The 20,554-nt window shown below is 35.1% G+C and overlaps 1 protein-coding gene and 2 pseudogenes across 2 annotated transcripts; 1 reads left to right on the top strand and 2 right to left on the bottom strand.

Moving 5' to 3' along the window:
• Positions 1-3,281: 3,281 nt before the first annotated feature.
• On the bottom strand, positions 3,282-4,656 carry LOC145813559 (ubiquitin carboxyl-terminal hydrolase 10 pseudogene; annotated as a pseudogene).
• Positions 4,657-12,180: 7,524 nt separating this feature from the next.
• LOC114286664 (uncharacterized) lies at positions 12,181-19,513 on the top strand. The gene is made up of 8 exons (XM_028229845.2): positions 12,181-12,907; positions 13,048-13,216; positions 15,858-16,096; positions 16,173-16,394; positions 16,482-16,574; positions 16,669-16,776; positions 16,861-17,314; positions 19,318-19,513. Exons 3-7 carry the CDS (start codon positions 16,079-16,081, stop codon positions 17,281-17,283), a joined length of 864 nt encoding a protein of 287 aa, XP_028085646.2. The 5' UTR covers positions 12,181-12,907; positions 13,048-13,216; positions 15,858-16,078; the 3' UTR covers positions 17,284-17,314; positions 19,318-19,513.
• LOC145819542 (1-deoxy-D-xylulose-5-phosphate synthase 2, chloroplastic-like) lies at positions 13,829-14,871 on the bottom strand (annotated as a pseudogene). The gene is made up of 2 exons (XR_014360301.1): positions 14,478-14,871; positions 13,829-14,316 (listed from the first exon to the last, which is right to left on the bottom strand). The product of XR_014360301.1 is annotated as a 1-deoxy-D-xylulose-5-phosphate synthase 2, chloroplastic-like (transcript).
• Positions 19,514-20,554: the final 1,041 nt, after the last annotated feature.

Below are 20,554 nucleotides of genomic sequence, written 5' to 3'. Positions count from 1 at the left end.
TTGGTGATAGGAATTGGGCCAAATTTGTTTGATTGGTTTGCATGCATTTGAAATCAAAGTTGCATGCTTGGTTCCTTGGGCCATCATGCATGGAAATGCATGATTGGTGGTCCGAGAACCGAGGCGCATGTCCCTTTGAGTCATTACAATGATAAGAGACATGGTTGATGCATACATACCTTGAAATATGCTGCCATGCCTTGTTTTTCCCTCTGTTGCTGTGAGTTGCAGGTTCTGCAGGAATGCTCTGCCGACCGGCAGTGTAATGTGCCGACCGGCACCTTTTTCTCTGCCGACAGACCCTATTTTGTGCCGATGGCCATACAACACTGCCGGTGGAAGTTTCATTCAGCCGGTGATGATCCCCTCTGTCCAAGGATGTAGTCCTGAGGTTTTGACAACCTCCAGAGGAGGAAAGGGAGGAAAACAGAGGCAGCTTGCGCATGGTGGCACGCTTCCCGAGTCGTTTTCCTGCTTTAATTAATTTATTTAATTTGTTAATTAAATTAGTTAATTTGTAATATTAATTAGCTTGCGTAGTTAATTAATTTGTAATATTTATTTGGTCCCTCCGAGCGAGGGCAAATCTGTAATAAGTGTGCGTGAGTATGTGTATGTCTTCCAACCTCACTTCTTCCTTCCCTTTTACTTACCTGCTTTAATGGTTAGTATTAGGGCACGTTTAATTTAGCATACCTCATGCTATGCATGTGTGCATCCATGCATTTGTATTACATGCATTAGGCTCGGTACATCACGCTAACTGCATCAGTACTTCAATTCAAAAATTGAATATGTGTTAATTGTGCATTTTCACATGGCATGTCTAGGATTAGCCGAGCCTATCTTAGCGACATTTTGTATGCGATGCATCAGGCACTTCACATGGACTTGGATCATGCATGTTTGCTAACAAGTTCTTTGTTTTGGCACGGAGTACTATGTAAGTATTTCCACTTTAGCATATCGCATGAGTGTGAATGTTATCATGACAGCATGCTTAACATGTGGCTAGATGCTCATGTGTTAAACTGTTTTGAATGCCTGTGGGTGGAGGTTGGATTGCTTGAGTTGGAAAAACTCGTTGAAATCCGTATTTTAGCCTACTTGCGAGTAGCAAATTCCAAAGCATTTTCAAACCAAACGGATATGAAATGTTTATTTCCAAATTAGGCAATCTAGTCTATACTTGTTTGCTGCGCGCATAACATAGTAATTCTAGGCTAACAATTGGAATAAGAACACGTAAAGTTTTCAAAATCGGATATCATGGTTAGTAGAGGCCGGTCTTCGGACCGGGCGAAAGGGGGTGCTCATAGCTGACCTTCCCCGATCGTACCTAAGCTCCCGAGCCGAGACAACTCCGGTGATGACGGACATGTGGCCTTCGGCACCGAGTCAGGGTTTCCTAAATTTCCCCATTTTAAAATATTTAGGTGGCGACTCTGTATCTGGCAAAGCAGTCCATGTTTGGCACTTCTTTTCAAAAAAAAAATCTGTTTCTCAAAACGATTTGCCAGATTTGGACTCTTTGGTTCAAGATTAAGAACCGTGACACAAATCGAGTCCGAACTGTAGCACGAGGCCCACGGGTGCGTCTACACTTAGGTTATTCATAAAAAAATAAAATTAATTACTTACTGATATCGATCGATTCCTTTGCTTCTATGATCATCCTCCTGATTCTTCTTGGATACCATGCCTGGCTATTTGAGGATCCTTGTACATGCTTGATGCTCTGCTACTGCAATTATTTCTTGCCTTTGTTTTAGTTGACTGTGGGCATCTTCTCTTTATTTTTTATTTTTTTTCAGATTGTGTATTTTTTTTTTCTTCAAATTGCTGATATAGTTCTGTACCCATTACATATTACGTTTTTTGGAATGGAGCTTAATTGGAAAGCTGTATGTGAGAATGAACAGAGAAAAGATTAAAAGAGATATATTTTCTAGAATGGGAGGTCTAGGGACTGAAATTTGTGCAATAATTATTTTTCCTTAATTTTGAAAGATGGACTATCGAATTAGAAATTTAATTAGATATATTTGGTCTTTGTAAGAACCATTTGAATCAAGTAGTGTCCCAAATACTAGTTGCAACTGAAAAATTCGAAAGCTTTTCTTTGTGGTGATGATGCCAAAATATCAAGTTGGTTTAGTTGTTTTGTCTTTATCTTGATCATGGTCCTTAGAGGCCTGTCCGCATGTACGTGATCTTTAAATTGTAACACGTTTTGATTCTCTTAAAGCTTAACAATGATTCTGTTACTTAAAATTAGTATTTTTATAGTTGATTGTGTTAATTTTTTCCCCTGAGAAAATTACTTTTGTTGAACTTTTGTTTTTAAAATTCACATGTTTGATTTTCACAAGCCTGCTATGTTTGGTTGTTCAACTACTATTTAATTTTGTGTCTTTACAGATATCTTTTCTGTACTATTTCACCCTCTTAATATTGCTTTTATTATCCTGAATATGAGTAAGTTCGAATGTTGTTAGCTTTTGTACTAATTTTATTGCAATATTAATCGTACTTAATTTGCACTATGGTTTATTTTATTGGTTACGAAGAGTCTTGTTTGAGGTGGTTGTATGATAGAACCAATGGAAGGCAGTCGGTTGCTGTGTTGACAGTCTTATTTTTTCAATTGTTGTAAATGAGATCAGAAGCCTCAAGTTATTGTTGGCATTTCCAAATACTCCAAATACTTCATGATCAATAAAACATTGTTGCCATGTACTTGATAGGCTTATTTTGTTTACTTCTTACATTAAAATTGCCGTTTTTTTTCCCCAGCTGTCTATATAAAGATGTGACAAGTGTTTATCTTGAATCTTTATATACCATAGCCTTTGATCATTAACATCCTCAATCTCTCTATCGCTTCCTCTCCAACTTATTTCCACTGTTTAGAACTTGAAATGTAATGATGTTCAAGAAATTGATAATCTATACAGGATTCAATACCCATTTCAGAAGCAGCTTTGTCACGTTTATACTGATATAACTTATAAGCATGGTTATAATTAGCATAAATGTAGGAAATTTTCCTATTGTAATTTGTTTTTGTAGCGTGTGGTTTTTGTATAGACAGAATATCTTTCCATGGGGAAGGCTGAATTTTTCTAGTTTAAAATGTTGATGCATCCTCCCTACCCACAAATTTTACGAGGGCAGTACCTACATTGAAATTTTGAAACAACAAAAAATGAGGCAGTAATACTTGAGGTGAATTGCTCTGAAAATATGCAATTCAGCTGGTCAAAAGCATTAAAAGTGTTCTACCACATGTCATCAGGCCCTAAAGGTTCCTCATTTAAAAATGCATCCAAGCATGAAAATAAAGATATAGGTTCTTGTCGAGTTTTCTTCACAGTAAGCTTGGTCTTGTGAACCTCAGGAACATCATTTAAGTAGTTGGAATCATATAATTTGTGTTCTTTATCAGTCCAGTCCAGCATAACTTTAACCAGTTGACCAGTTTTTATGAGTGAATCCTTCGAAATAGGCCTGCAGTTCAAACCTCTGTTATCTGTTATGTAGAGCTGAAAGCTCAACTCCCTGCAGGACATTTCTTCCAGTTCTAAGCTGTCCATCGACTGGTTTCCAGGTCCAGAATGGGTAGCGTAGATGTTTGCTGATTCATCAATATCTTCCACAGCAGAACCATTTTCCTTGCCACTATGAACAATAGTTGAACTAAAAAAAGTTTTCTTTCTCAATGGAGACAACACTCTACTAATAGCAAGATCTATGTCAGCTCCAGTTTGTGTGTCCTCCAGATAAGTAACCAGTGGTGTCAACAAAAGTTTCCTCTCACTGTCCTTGAAATTATCTAACAAACATCTGGAAAGCAATGATGCTTTAGTTACAAGGAAAAAGTCTTAAACCTAATAAATGTTTACTTAAAACAAAGGTGTCATCTATCCTAGTTCACAGCAACCGGACTTCAGACCTGGGTTACATCCCACCTTCATTCACTTATTTTATTACTTTTCCTTCCTTTTTTGGCTTTTTGTTCAAGGGTTATTCCTATAATGCAGTTCATTGCCTTCAGACCAAAAAACTAAAAAGATCAATCAGAGCATCTATGCAACTAGGCAATTTGGCATCCCTAAAAAGGAAATAAAAACCATAGACTCATACGGACATGTCAACTCTACCCAATAAAGACCAAACACACAAGGCATGGTAGGATTCAAGATTTTTGAATCTTAGCCAAATGGAAACGTAACAACTAAGGATTCAAGAATGAGAACTCACTTTTCCAAGTATCGATGACATATCTCTAGTCTTGTTAATTCTGCCCGCTTTGGAAGCCTGTAGGCTACAATATGTTCATCATCTTTTATAGAAGGTAATGGTTCCGAAGGGTTCTCTAAATATCGCTATGTTCGATGTTCGTAAACCTGCATATTAAAAATCCAGGGCTTCAGAAGACTAATACATAAAGAATTAGCAACAGATTAGTAAATATATAATAGAAGTCAAGAAGATATAAATTACCTCTGTAAGCAACAGGCTTTCATCGCTCCTTAAGCAGCATGTAGTACTCAGAGCCTGACTGAGATCTTTACAGCAGCCATGTTTTAGGAGAGTAACAGTGTATTGCGTTGGAAGACCACTCCCATCACCATAAAATACGGTTACTGTCATTGTTCGAGTGGCAGTAGAAGGTAGCGGCAAAGTTAAGTACATGAAGGGGTCAAATGTTATTGAAATTTTGTTGCAAATTGGGCAAACCAAAGTTGATTTTTATTGGCCCTGGGTATTTTGTAAACTTCAGATGCTTTTGGTGGAATTCCTCCAAGGGTATACCAATTCACCTCAAGTATTACCCCCTAGATAATCTTATGTTGTACTTCTGGTGGAATTCCTCCTAGTGGCTAGGATCTCCACTGAGTTGGTCTAATAGAATGAAATGTAGAAGTCTGTCATATTCTAATTCATACATATGCCTTTCTCCATATGTGAGAGCAAAGTACCCATAGTTTTGACCTGGTTGGAGCCTTAAGCATTGACTCAAGGCAGCAACTCTTCAATGTTTAAGAACATTGAAGAGCAGAATCACCTATCCAGAAAGAACACAATCCCAATTTTTTTTCTAAATGTTTTTTGGACAAGAGGTCTAGCTTGGGGCCTTGGCTTAAAGGTGATCCCATATCAGCTCCGTAAACATCATCATAAACATTATCTAGTGTCGATGCTTGTTTGGGAGTTAGATCTTCCTAATCATGAATCTTTGTATATTGGAATATGCATCAAATAAGTTACTGATCTGTTCCTATGTGTTACTGATCTGTTGTTAGTTTTTGGGTGCTCTGTCGCTGGTTTTTGTCTGCTATGTTGCTGGTTTTTGTCTGCTCCGGTCATGGTTTTTTGTCTGCTCTGTTGCAGATTCTTGGCTGATCTGTTTCTAATCTGTGTGTGTCTGTTGTCCCTGTATGTTACTGATGCTGTGTGTTGGTTGTTGTTCTTAGCTTTTGTTGGTGTGTTCCTGTTTGGAGTCTGGTTGGTGAAGTGTTTGATTGAAATGGATGAAACATTTCAATCAAGCATACCAGTTTCCTTCCCATTTCAATTAATTTAGTTATTAGAACAAAACAAACCCATTATTTTGCACGTGAGGATAGGAGATAGGAGATAGGAATTGAAGACATGGTTGAACTTTGTCAAATTGTGACAAGGTTGGTGTCTATGTGCCTCCTTGTTCACTTCAAACTCCAAACAGGAACACGTCAACATAATTAGTTTATGAACAACCTGATATCCCAGCTAACCTCTCCAATCTTGTTTGTGAAAGGTTAATCCCCACCAAATTACTTTTATTCATGTTCATTTGAAACTTCAAAACTAGTTTTAATTTCACCAGAATTCTTAGTTCTATAATATATAGGCTTGATGGAATGTTAACAGAATTAGAGCTCTTTTATATATCATTATAGAGTTGGTTGTAGACTTGGGATTCTAGCTTTAATCGTAGCAGAATTCTTCATTGGAAGCAGAATGTTAGCTCTTGTTATATATCATTAGAGAGTTTGTTGCAACTATCATTGAATCATTTTTTATTGAATTTACATGATCTCCATTTATTTATCTAAAATTATCATTGAATCATTTTCAACAAAACAAGGAGTGTTTAAATTGAAATGATCTCCATTTATTAATTAATTTGCTTCCAACTGGGAATCATAGTCATTTCCTCATTATTTTTTATAGTATTCTTAAAACTAATATTAAAAAATATTATTTTTAAAAATGTTATCGCAAATGTCACATTGGCAACCATTTTAGCGTTTGGTGTGTATGTGGCATTCTATGAAAAATACAGTAATATATATAGCATTTTTTGTTTTGAAAATTGGTTAAGTTAGTTTGAATGACTAGTTAAAATAAAGAGTATGATTGGAACACACAATAGCTAAACTAATTAGGTATAATAAAGAGTGTCCTTTTTTGTACTTTAGTTAGTGAAAAATAAAGAGTGTGGTTGGAGATGCTCTTAGTACTTATGTTGCTAAAATCACTACCATAAGTATTTATTAATTATCTACCATGGGGGACCTAATTAGTAAGTCCTTATGGTATGTTAAGTTGGTTTGTTGTGTCACTAGATAGTCCATTTACTCATTAAGCTCAACTCTAGAGCATGTGCATGTCGAAATTCTTATTCTCTGGGGTTGTTTATGTTTAAGAATAAAGGTAATAATGCTAAGTTAATTGTAAAAAGGATTCTCTAGCCTAAGCCTATGGTTTAGTCATCCATTACACTAGTATTTATTCTCACTTTTCATTTCTACTTTGTTCTCAAGGACCACTGCATGCTTTACTTTCTCAACATATAAATGTTGAGTTGATTAGTTTACAATCTTTGATTCCTAAAATCCTATATGAAACATATAAGAGAGTCAGCTCTAAGTTGCCCTAAAATGACCCCATGTTTGTATCTAATTCTATATACTAATTCTCATTTATAGCAACATTACAGAGCTTGAAAAATTTATTCGAAAATTAAATGAATTGTGAATGTTAGTCATATTAAGGGTTGTTTTGAAAAGTTGATTTTTGATTTTTTTTTATAAGAAAACATATAAAAACGGAAAGAAAGGAGTTGACTATTTTTGTAATTTTTTTTAATTTATTCCCAAAACAGCTTGAAGTTTCATTTTGTATTTGCAGTGTACTTCTATAACCTTTTCTTTTACATCAATAAATCTTAATTTTTGCTGAAAAAATAGGTGAGATTAAGTATAAAGTTACGCTATATACTTTATTTGCTAATTATGTTTTGAATTACTTTTACTAGCTCCCTTTGTGCCCTTAGCATCATGCACCTTCATTTAGAAAGGCACGTTGGATGCCAAAGAAAATTAGTGACAAAAAAACTGAAATGTGGAGACTTGATTAGTATATATGATATCTTTGAGCTTTGTCTCCTTGAAGTGAATATCTTTTTAATGTTCTGAGATCAAAATCTTGCTTCTGTTGTTCTGATATCATATTCCAATTTGTCTTTCATTTGTGTTTCAGTTTGATGCATTTATCCATGGATTTTCTTATTGATGTATCTGTATATTATACACTCTCTTTGTACGTCTGCATTTTTCATCAAGAAACTTTCCTTTTGTTGATTTTTTTTATTAAAAAAAAGTCAATATATTTATAAAATTTATATAATTTTTATACTATATTATATCGTGTACTGATATAGGGTAGAGTGTGAATCTTTTTTCTTTATTTTTATTTTAGTTTATTTATTTGGCTAAAATAATTTATTTGCGCCGCTTATGACCCTTAGCTTTGCATCCAAAATCTGTATACTTTGAATTATCTAAAACAGTGAGTAACAGTTCACAGCCCCTTGGCTCCATAAAGGAATTATTCTCTCTTTCAAGGGTTTTCAACTTTTTCTTACAAATCATTCACTGTTATCATCTCCAATCCAACACTTCCTAAACAAAACAGTGGCCCCAGTCCTCTCTCTCATGTGCATTTCTAAGTTTTTAGGGAAGTTTGAGTCTATATGTTTGGGATGATAGATTTTGGCTAAAATAGTCAATAAACATAAAAAATATTAAAATAATCAATAAGATAAAATATTATATATTACATATTAATTAATTTTTTTTTCTCACAACTATCAATTTAATGAAAATTGGAATATTATACCCTTAAATTAGCATATCTTGCTTTAACTTCTCTGGACTTCGTATATAGTAGAGTAAAGAGAAAATCCAACAGAGTACTAACTGCAATAACAGGCTTAGTAGTAAATTATAGTCTTGAGCATTCATTGGAATTGTCGCATGTTCATTTCTATTGGCATCGTTCTATTGGCATCGTTCATTTTTTATATGCATAACTCCTTAAATACATTATTAAGTTCCTCTGCAGAATTTAATCACATTTTGTTTACCGAGTGAAATGTGAGCCAGAATAGTTATATATTTTTCCAAATACGTGTAGTTCAATCATATCATTTTGCATTTGGATATTTGAGTACTTAAATTGACTGCTTTAGAAACTCAATGTGGCATATTGTGGGTTTTCTTTCTGTGTCATGTTATCTACTTTTTACTCTCAGCTCACTGCTTTATTGGTTAAATTTTCTCTGAATTATGATATTTGTCTGCTTATTGATGGTTATTTTGCTGTGGTTTATGGTTTGGTTATGAATACTTCTTCTGTTTACGCTAAATTGCTTTAGCTATTTTCTCACGTGATTTATGTGTGGTTGTAATTTATATAACTCAGTATAACCATTCAACTTGAAATTTTTTTCAATTAACAAATATATATATATATATTTCTATATAAAATTTGTCCTATTCACCTAACTTTAATTAGCTCGGCTTAGTCAGACATGGACAAGAGTTGGATTGCATTACGTAGCACAGTTGATGGAAGGATAAGTCGGGCATATAATGATGGGGTAATATCATTTCTTCGTTTTGCAATGGCGGTTATCGATCGAGATGGTAAAATTTTGTGCCCTTGTCGAAAGTGTGTGAATGTTGTTCGTCAAAATTTTCAAATTGTTCAAATTCATTTGCTGCAACATGGGATTATTCCAACTTACACTATCTGGCACGTGCATGGGGAACCCCGTGAATCAAATGAGGCTTATCATCATGATATACTCGTTGAGGGCAATGAGGATTTGGGAGGTATTGATGCCTTAGTGGAAGATCGAATAAGAGGGGAATCAACTAATACAACTCAAGAGGAGGAGGTTCGCACTTTTGATAAATTATTGAATGATGCCAAACGTGAGGTGTACCCAGGTTGCACAAATTACACTTTGTTAAAATTTGTCATCGAGATACTTAATATAAAGGTAACAAACCATTGAAGTAATAAGTCAATTGACATGATGCTAGAGTTTTTAACAAAACTTTTACCGAAGGATAATTTGGTTCCAAAGTCAACTTATGAAGCTAAAAAAATACTACGTGAATTGGGTTTGTCATTCGAGCTCATTGATGCTTGTGTAAACGATTGTGTGCTCTTTTGGAAGGGGAATGCAACACTAGATAAATGTCCAAATTGTAAGGCTTCTAGATACAAGACAAATCATGGTAGAGGTAAGAAGATCTCTCGTAAGGTTCTTCGATACTTCCCGTTAACACCGAGATTGAAAAGGTTGTACATGTCGAGGAAGAGAGCCGAGGACATGAAATGGTTCAAGGAAACACGTCTAGATGACGGTGTATTGAGGCATCCTGCAGATAGTGATGAGTGGAAGGAATTCGATACACAACATCCTGAATTTGCCTTGGAGCCTCGGAATGTGAGGCTAGGTTTGGCTACTGATGGTTTCAACCCTTTCGAAAATATGAATAACTCATATAGTTTGTGACCTGTCGTACTCATTCCATACAACTTGCCACCGTGGTTGGCTATGAAGGACCCATTTTTCATGCTGTCATTACTTATTCCTGGTGAAACACAACCAGGAATTGATATTGATGTCTACATGAGACCTTTAGTGGAAGAATTGAATGATTTATGGAAAAATGGTACATTAACCTATGATGCCTCGACTGGTGAGACTTTCTGCATGCGTGCAGCTTTGCTGTGGACGATACATGATTGACCCACATTTGGTGACATTTCTGGATAGAGAACAAAGGGTCATTACTCTTGTTACACTTGCAATGATGAACCATATTTCGAATCTTTAAGAGGTAAGACTGCGTATAGTAACCATCGATGTTACTTGCCTGATGACCACCCAGAAAGGCGAAAGAGTAGAGCATATAATGGCAAGCATGAAAAACGGAAGAGATCTTTGATGATACCGATAGAAAAGATTGAAGAACAATTGGGCAGCGTGATGGGTGTCACATATGGAAAACATCCAAGTAACAGGAAAAGACCTCGTCAGAACCCAAATTGGGCAAAGGTAAGCATCTTGTATGAGCTACCGTATTGGAAGAAAAGGAGGCTTCGACACAACATTGATGTCATGCATGTGGAGAAGAACTTTAGTGAAAATGTTTTTGGAACGATGTTGGGAATTGATGGGAAGAACAAGGATACAGATAAGGCACGAATGGATTTAGAAGATATGAATATAAGGAAAGAATTGTGGCTAACAACAAATCCCGATGGATCATATGTGAAGCCGCGAGCCAGCTTCTCATTGACCCCTAAAGAGAGAGAGGGTTTCTTTGAATTCTTGAAATCAGTCAAGTATCCAGATGGGTATGCGGCAAATATTTCGAGATCAGTGAATGCAAAAAATGGTAGATTAACAGGATTGAAAAGCCACGACTGCTATGTACTTATACAACGGATTCTTCCTATTAGGATGCGTGGTTACGTAGATAAAGAGATCAGTACAGCACTTTTTGAGTTAGGTAGCTTCTTCCAAGATCTATGCTCAAGGACACTGAAACGAAGTGAAATGGAGAAATTAGAGGAACGTATAGTACTCATACTATGTAAGTTTGAAAAGATCTTTCCTCCATCCTTCTTCGATGTGATGGTTCATTTGGCCATTAACTTGCCACGTGAGACTATTCTCGGAGGACCTGTGCAATATCGGTGGATGTACCCGATTGAAAGGTAATTTCTAAAATTGTACTTTCAAATGAAAGGTATAGATTATGTTGTGTGCCTAACCATACTCCTAATTGGTTATCTCTTCAAGGTTTCTCGGAGCTTTGAAAAAGTTTGTCACCAATCGAGCTCGACCAGAAGGTTCTATTGCAGAGGCTTACATTGTCAAGGAGTGCATTACTTTTTGCTCAATGTATCTTGAAGAGATTGAAACCGTGCATAATCGAGATGCACGAAATGAAGATTATGGAGTCCGTCGTGAAGGTTTGATAATATTCACCGATACTGCTCATCCTATTGGCCAAATCAGAAAGCATGTTGAGATGTCACAGGAACTTCGTGATATTGCTCATTGGTTCTTATTATACAATAGCCCTGAGATAGAGAAGTATCTTCAATACGTGTTTCTTATAATTATATATATTTTAACAATTTTCATGTTATTAGTCATTAATAATAGTAGTATTTCACACATTAACCAAAACTATTTGAGTAAGGAACACAAGAATTTGTTACAAATTCCCACTGGACAAGATATAACTCAGATACAACAGAAGGAATTTCTGAAGTGGTTCAAAGAATATGTACGTCATTTTTAATATTCACAATTGCCCAAACACTATTAGGCTTTTATAACATACAAACATTACTAACATAATTCAAGTGTTGCACATTGCATGTGGATGTAGATAAATAGATTGAGAGTTGATGAGGCACCAGAAGCAACCGAAGAATTGTGGTCATTAGCGAATGGTCCTAATTTGCTAGTGAAAGAGTACTTGGGTTGTATAATCAATGGTGTAAGATTTCATACGAAGGAATTAGACAATCGTCGTAAGAGTCAAAATAGTGGTGTGCTTACCGAAGGGGACTACAAGGGAGAGATGCACAAATTCTACGGTCACTTGTGCAATATTTGGGAATTTGAGTACATGTGTCAAAATAAAGTTGTTTTGTTTCAATGTGAATGGTACAACACCGGTAACACTGGTAGAAGTAGAACAGTACGAGCTGACGCATATTGCACAAGCATCGATGTCACAAGCCGATGGTATCAATCTGACCCTTTTATCTTGCCTAGTCAAGCTAAACTAGTGTTCTACCTGAATGACACCAAATGGGGGCAACCTTGGCAAGTCGTGCAACAGGTCCAACATAAAGGGGTGTTTGATGTGCCAGAGGTTGGTGATGGAGAACCACCAGATCAACCAGAATTTAATGATGCATTCCAACAAGAAAACATTAACTTAGTTGTCCTGATCAACATTGAAGATATTATTCGATTTCATAGGGATGATATTGAAGCTAAGGTTATTTCAAATAACACAAAGAGAGATGGTAGAGATGACGAAGAAGATGAAGAACTTGGCATACTTGATGATGATATGGATCCTGATATGGAACCTGATATGGATTATGATATGTAGTTTTTGTTTTTTCTAGGTTTCTATATGGACATATGTTTTTAATGCATTATATGGTTATGCTATATTTTGTTGCGTCTCTTCAAATAAAATTATGCTTATATTTTATGTTTTATATCAATTTATGCTTTTTAGTTACCAAAATGGCCAAAGGGGAGAAACAATGGATCAAACCAGGTTTTCTAGCGAAACAAAAGCGAACAGAGTACGAAATGGAAAGATACAAGACAATCAAGAAGAATAATAAGAAAATGGATGCTCTACAATTGAAGCGTATAGCAGCTTCTTTGATGGGTTCTACTCAGCCCAATCGTGTTAATCAGAAAGGAAAGAACATTAGGGTAGATGATGATGACTATATACCGTCAGATCATGAGGATGACACTGATGCTGAGTCCTTTGAAAGTGTTGACAATGAGGTACTATATGTATGGCCATTCATTTTTTTTTATTATATCACCGATAGCTATATATTTGTTAATGATGCTTTGATTTCCGTATACTTTACTTATCCATTTTTATGTATTTATTGTTTATGCTTTTGTATTATGTTTTTTAGGGCTTACCAATGCCACCAAAACGATTGGCGCAGTCATCTATTCAACCTTCGCACGAGGCAATTGTTGTTCCAAATGGGGATTTACATGACAATGCGGATACCCAACACTCACAGCCACTTGATGTCGATATGGAGGCACCGAGGGAGGCAGCCCCTCAATCTAGTGTCGGTAAGATACTGAATTTTACAAAGCTAAAGAAATTCTCTGTTTTAATAGAATTCTATGGTGCAAAAAATTTCAAGCAATTTGTTTCATAGGGATTGATTTTTTATTTTTATTTTAGTTTTGGTCTCACTTTTAATTTTTTGTCATATAACACACAAAGTTAACATCTCTATTGGAGATGCTCTTAGCTTTCAACCATTCCTAGTTCTTTGAACAAAAACATCGAAGAAGGAGAAATTATTGGGTATAGAAAAGGGTATAGCATGACATTGTTATGTGATAGTACTCGTCACCAATCATTAATTGCCACCTTTTATACTATTAGACAAACCATTAATGTAAATGGGATAAGCGATAAGCCTTATCCTGTAAACCAAACTCAATCAAAGAAGGCACCGCGTGACAATACTTTGGTACCCAATAATTGCACGTGAGAAAAATCAAAGAATTGACTTGGTAGATGAAACTCTCTCTTACCCTGCGTGATACCTACATTTGAGTATTACAACTAAGCTAGGTAGTTGCTTCTTTCTCTATTTGGTTCCTACAAATTTGAAAAATCAACAAAAACAAAAATAAAAACAAAAACAGAAAAAATAACAGTGGTAGAGGATTGAAAGCATCAGATTATGGCTAGGAGTGGTAGAAGTCCTTCCGGACATTCTGGAAACTCAAAGCAGGTTGTGATAAAGATGTGGCATCCGATCCATTGCCATTGTTGTTGCCATTTCAGGTTATGTTTAATGAAACAGATTATTATCTACTTCTGCTGAAAGTGCAAGAATTTATTGAACTAGGGGAAAAATAAAAAAATAAAAAAACCTGAACCTTAAACAGAGAAGGGGACTAGTTAATGATACTGATTTAATTGAAAATATAGGAACTATTGAAAAGCTTGCTCTCGACATCGAAACATCTCTCTGGAAAATGTTTTTGGAACAGATTCAGTCCAGTTCCTTCCCCCATTGCTGCATGGATTGCTACTATTTTCTCATCTCTCTGACCTTCAACAACTAAGGACTCTGCAAAGTATTGGGTGTATGACTTTGTCTTTGATTTTGTCTTCAATTGTTTCCCTGACTTTGGTTCAAACTTCACCACACCTATAAAAAAAAACCAACACCAATTTATTAGCCCCATGCTATAACCATAATTTTTCACTTTTTTTGTCCTTTGTGCTATTTTCATCCTTGTAGTTTAATTTATTTTCAATTTTATCCTCAAAGTAATAAATGTGTGTTGAGAGAAAGAGAGAGAGGTGCACCATGCATCTTGTCAGCTGCAACCTCAGCAGGAGCATAGCCTTTGCCTTTCTCAGTTAAAATATGGATGAGAACAGGTCCAGGTGCAGGGAGGGACTTGACATCATTCAAGATATGAACCAAGTCTTCCACATTATGACCATCCACAGGACCAATATAGTACAACCCAAGTTCTTCAAACAAGCTTGCTCCTAAACCACCCACCATCCCTCTCATGTATGAATCCATTTTGGCGCTATTTCATGTCGTTGGCTTCCCATCAGCTGCTTGGTCATGCCTTGTTTTTGTTTCAAACACAATTTTGTTTTCTTTTTAGGCCAAATTATAAGGATAGCAATTAGCACAATCTTTACCTGAATTTATAATTATGTCTCGATTTAGTGTAATTAATTACAATCGTCATCCCTTTTTTTTTTCTTTTTCCTTTTTTAAAGAATGTGCACGTGAGTAGCATGTTGACCATATTTATAAATATGTTTGACTTAATGAATTAATCAACTTAGTGACCATTTTATGTCAAAACTCCTAATCAGTATCATCAATTGGACTAATTGATACAAAATTCAAAATTAAGGGAAAAAAAATAAATTAATTGAAAATATAGGAACTACTACTGAAATTGTGGTGAGAGGAGCTGAACTACTTACAAAAACAGAGAAGGAGACTAGTGCTCTATAGGAGAAACATAGAAGGAGACTAGTGAATAGAAAGAAATAGCAGTACGAAAAAGAATTAGCACCTGCAGCAACTGCAGAACAAAGCAGCAGATGTATAGGACAGACTGAACAAAAACAAAGAGTAGGGAAGAAATTGGCAGTAATAGAGAAGAACGAAAAGCTGCAGATGTAGGAAAGAGTAAGGAAACAAGAAAACGGAATAGCAAAAATAATTGTGAAAAAGAGAAAACAACTTGAGAAATGAAAAGCATCAACTTCAGAGTAGGGAAGAAAGCTGCAGCTGTACCTGTGTGGCTGCTACTAGTGCTGTTTGTGCAGGGCTTTTCTTGGGTTTATTTTCTAGTTTTGCTTTCTTTTTCTCTCGAGGGTTGTGCAAGTGTATTTTGTATTGTTTTTGGCTAGTCTATTGAATGTTCATAGCCCTTTTTCCCTCATGTGGCAAACGAACATTCTTTTGTGTGGTTTATTTTAGGATGATTCTCTTTATAGTTTATTTAGTTTAGTTTATCTGTTTGGTTTTGTTTCTCTTTTACAGCTCTAGTTTTTTTTTGTTTGGTGTTGTAAGGCCTGAGGAATGCCCCTCGTATATCTCTATATGTCATCATTTTATTTTATGACTTGCTAAAAAAAAAAAGTTACTTATATTGCTTTTATGATTTCGCTTTAATTAATTGCTAACCAGTCAATGTTATGTCTTTAAAACAGTGCGTAGTAGACACCCTCGTGGCTTGACACGCGGGTTGAAGGTTCAAGCAATGGTTCAAAAAGATGGAAAGCTCAAAGTTCCCATACCATAGGAGTATCGTGCACCAGTGGGGGATCATGCCTCTCAATTAGTCTCCAAAATTGGTGTTGAGGTCCGAACACACTTGCCAGACTTTAGCATTCGCAGGTGGAAACATGTCAACGAAGAAGTTACGGCACCTATGTTTCAGCATCTAACGGTAAAAGTTTTACATAATTGATTGAATTAATGTAATATAATTAATTATGACTTACAAGATTTGTGGCTGTTGCTAGGATCAATTTGACATGGAAGGTGACTCCACAAATGTTAGCAAAGCGGTGGCAACAAAGTGTGGACGGAGCTTGAGCAGCCACACCTACAGACTACGAAAAAAATACCTGAACCTTAAAAGTGCTAAGGGAGAGGAGTATACTAGAAGCCACCCACCGCCTGAATATGACCTCGAGAAATGGAAAAACTTGATTGACAAGAAGTGGAATGATACCAATTGGCTGGTAAACTTTTCTTATGTTTATTTTTTGTTGACAATTACCTTGTCTTCCTAATATGTATATTTTTCTATTGGAACTTGCTCCTTGTAGAAGCAATCAAATGCTAACATTGGCAATAGAAATCAATTGAAGATGAAGCATAGGTGTGGGTCAAAATCTCTCCCAGTTAGGCTACACGAGGCGGTGGGTCTTCTTTAATTTTTTTCCCCTTTTTTTTTTAAAGATGATTCTACTACCATCATTCTTATTTAACTTACTAGTTGAACAAAAAAATCAGACAATTGCAAATGGGGGCCAACTGCCAGAGTTGCCATGTGTTTACAAATCTACACACTTTAATGATGTCACAAAGCAGTGGATATCTCCGGAGTGCGAAGAGAATTATGTATGTATATTTACCTTTTGTATTAGGATGATTGCAATTTTAATTGTATCTTTATTCATTTTTCTATTTTTTTTTAAATGACAGGATAATATGATAAAGATCCAAGCTGAACATTGTTCCCGACCTGGTGTGGTTCCAATTACTCCGGAGGAGCTATCTGTGAAGGTGCTAAAGCCAAGGTCGGGATATGTTAAAGGACTCGGGTTGAGGCGTTCCTTCTCTGTCAGGACTACCAGTGCTTCGACTGACAGTGACTATGTGAGGCGTCTAGAGATGGAAATACAAGAGCAAAAGGAGGAAATTCAGTCACAAAAAGAGGAAATTCAGTCACATAAAGAGGAAATTACAGCACAGAAACATGAAATTCAAGTACAAAAAGAGGAAATTCAAGCACAAAATAAAGAGATAGGGAAGATGAATAGGTCGATTGACGAGCATTTTGAGATCACATCAAGCATCATGGAGTTTCTTAAGAAGCAAGGTTTCAAAGGACAATTTAGAGGATGAGGTATCCCATGAACTCGTACATCGCCTTTTGGTAAGTCTCGCTCGTTTTATCATTTTATTTTTCTTATGTTGGTTAGTATATACTAGTTAAAGTACAACAGTTTGACTACTTATTAACTAAGATTTAACAAGTTTGAAGATGCTTTTAATCCAAATAGATTCATTTTCAAAATTCTTACTTAGCATGACTCTAGTTAAAACACACACTAACCAAAGTAGAGACAAAACTAAATCAGAAAATAGCCTGCTGTTAAGTGTGCTTGTATATGTGGATGTTGGTATCTGTATAGCCTAAGTCACAAGTATCTGTATGCTCTGCTGTTGGTATCTGTATGCTCTGCTGTTTGCTCTACTGTTGGTATCTGTATTCTCTGCTGTATGCTCTGCTGTTTGGTATCATTCTGCTTTGCTGGTTGTATCTGTATGCTGTGTGAGTGGACAGATCTACTAGGCTGCTGGTCTGGTTGTATCGTTCTTAATTTTTAGGTTTTTAAATAAACAATTTGACACCTATGTGCAATTTTTTAGAGACTAAAATAGTTTTGGATTTTTTCCTCTTTCACTTTTAAAGCTATTGTTTATTTTTGTGTATAAATTCAGCTTTTTTATAATTTGTTTTGTTTGTTTGTTTACTTTTGTGAGAACACTATTATGTATTTTTTTTCTTCATTAAAAAGTTTCATTGTGTGTGTGTTTTGAAAAATAATTAAATAAATTCAGTGTTCTTAATTTCGTGTGTATTTTTGGGGAAAAAAAAGGTAGTGTTTTTGTATTTTCATTAAATTAATTTTTAGGTTCTTAATTCATATTTTGCAAGCTTCTTTGAATAATTTGGCACTATTACACGCCACCGAATGATTTTAACCCAAAATTCTTTTATCTTATTATAAGCTACCGAATGATTTTGTTTCTTTTACCAGCACTGAATGATCATGCATATATATATATATATATATATCTATGTATCTACTAAACACTAAAAATTGAACATTTTAAACTGTTCTCAACCATGTATCTGAAAGAAAAAGGAAAAAAGAGCAAAAGCCTTGATTCTTACCTTCTCTCTCAAACTTTGAATAAATAAAGAGGATTCAAAGGAAAACTAATAGAAGATAGATATAGAAGATACCTTTGAGTTGAACATATAACGAATCAACGTGTTCGCAAAAAACAAATCAAATCAAGATTGGTTATCATCCCTAGTTTCTGAATCGTCGATTGCAAGAAAGAGTTTGGAAAAGCCAGGTTACTGTTTGAAATTGTGAAGAATACCAAGGAAGATGCAAAATGAAATCGAAAGAACATGTTGTTAACTGCTTCAGACGTGTGGAGAGTGAGAGGTGGGAGGTGGAATTAGTGTTTGAATTTATCATTTTTACCCTAATTAAAATTGATGTAAGTGTAAGAAGTTAAGGTCATTTTAGGGAAAATTAAGAAAAGTTTTTTAGGAATGGCTTCAAGACACCAAAGTTCATGTTCCCTTTTAATAATAGTATAGATGTTAAAAATAATAAGCTTATTATCTGCATCCATTTTGGTCATTGTTGTCACAACTCACCAAGCTACTGGTCTAGTTATCCATTTTTTGCATTGTAGGTTGTTGCTCTCTCTCTTCAAAATTTTTTTAAATCCCATTTGTGCAGCAGCCACAATATTTGTTCCTTCCCATTCTCATTGACTGCATGCCCTGGTTTCTTACCATGAGATGTTGTAGTGTTATAATTGGTTTGGCTACTGTCCGTGGGTCACACCCAATTTTTGATCCGAGCATAATTCTGGGGATACAGTGAATTTCCATGTTAAGGTGATCATTGCAAAGCCCATGGGTGGGAATGAGCATGGTATTCATCTTTTTAGTTAATCTCTGTTAATTTCTATTCAGATAACTTCAAGCTTGTGATCTTGACAACAGTTCTGTATATTTGTTAACATTCTGATATTTGGCTTTACGTTTATAATAAAACTTTGCTATTATAATAAACTTTATATATATACATTCTATGCTAATGTTTGCCTTGTTTATTTTCTTTGTAGATTGGTTTTGATGATGTTCGGAAGCATACCTGCAAATGAAGATCAACAGTTGAATTTTTTTTTCCTAAACTGATGCTTAGTTGTAGTTGCAAATTAAGATTGAGTGTTGATTTTTTTTGGACTCCACGCTAGTTGATTTTTGGAATTTGTTTTGATGGTTTTTTTGTGATACTTAATGGATTATTATTAAAGTTGTTTGATGGATATATTTTGATTTATAATATAAATTGTTTAGTGAATTTTTTTGTGGATTGATGTATAATAGCTAGTGGATTTCTTAGTACAATTAAAATGCTACTGGGATATAAGCAAGGATATTTGTGAAATAATAATTTAAATTGTATATAAAATATGGAACAAGTTTAGTGACGAATTTGTTTCGTCATTTGTGCTTGTTATTATGACAAAGTGATTATTCGTCACTAATAAACTTTTTTTGTGACAAAATTTACTGTAGTTTATATATGGAAATTTTTATTTATTTTGTTGTTTGGTGACTAAAAATTTCGTCACGTATATATATATTTGTGACGAAAAATATTTCGTCACCCATGTATGACTTTTGAAGACGAAAAATTTTGTCACCTTTACATCTTATTGTGACGAAATTATTTCCTCATCAATGATCAACATGCGTGACAAATTTATTCGTCAACTAAAGTTATAAACATGGTACTGAATAACTATTTGGTGATGAAAATGAAAATTTTTGGAGACAAAATATTGTTTTATTGGTGACAAAATTATGACTTTTGAAGACAAAAAATTTCGTCATCTTTACATCTTATTGTGACGAAATTATTTCCTCATCAATGATCAACATACGTGACAAATTTATTCGTCAACTAAAGTTATAAATATGGTATTGAATAACTATTTGGTGACGAAAATGAAAATTTTTGGCGACAAAATGTTGTTTTATTAGTGACAAAAAGTTTCGTCACTGAAGTAATTTCATTGGTGACGAAATTATTTTTCGTCACGATGCTTTTTAGTGACAAACATTCAATGACGAACCTGGTGACGAAAATATTTCCTCACAAATATCTATAGTGACGAAATTAGCTCTTTGGAGACAAAAAAAATTCGTCATCCAAGACCCAACTTGTTGTAGTGAGTGGTCTTCTTGCTTGTACTTCCGCGATCCTTCTTAGGGCAGCGGCAATCAGAAGCTCGATGTCCAGTCTTGCCATAGTTATAGCATTTTCCTTTAAATTTCTTGTCGCCATTGTTGTCG

The sequence above is a fragment of the Camellia sinensis genome, chromosome 2 (assembly GCF_055761805.1).
Source record: "Camellia sinensis isolate YWXY chromosome 2, ASM5576180v1, whole genome shotgun sequence".
NCBI classification, from domain to species: domain Eukaryota; kingdom Viridiplantae; phylum Streptophyta; class Magnoliopsida; order Ericales; family Theaceae; genus Camellia; species Camellia sinensis.
Note: the sequence above shows the minus strand (reverse complement) of the source record. Positions and strands in the feature narration are given on the sequence as shown.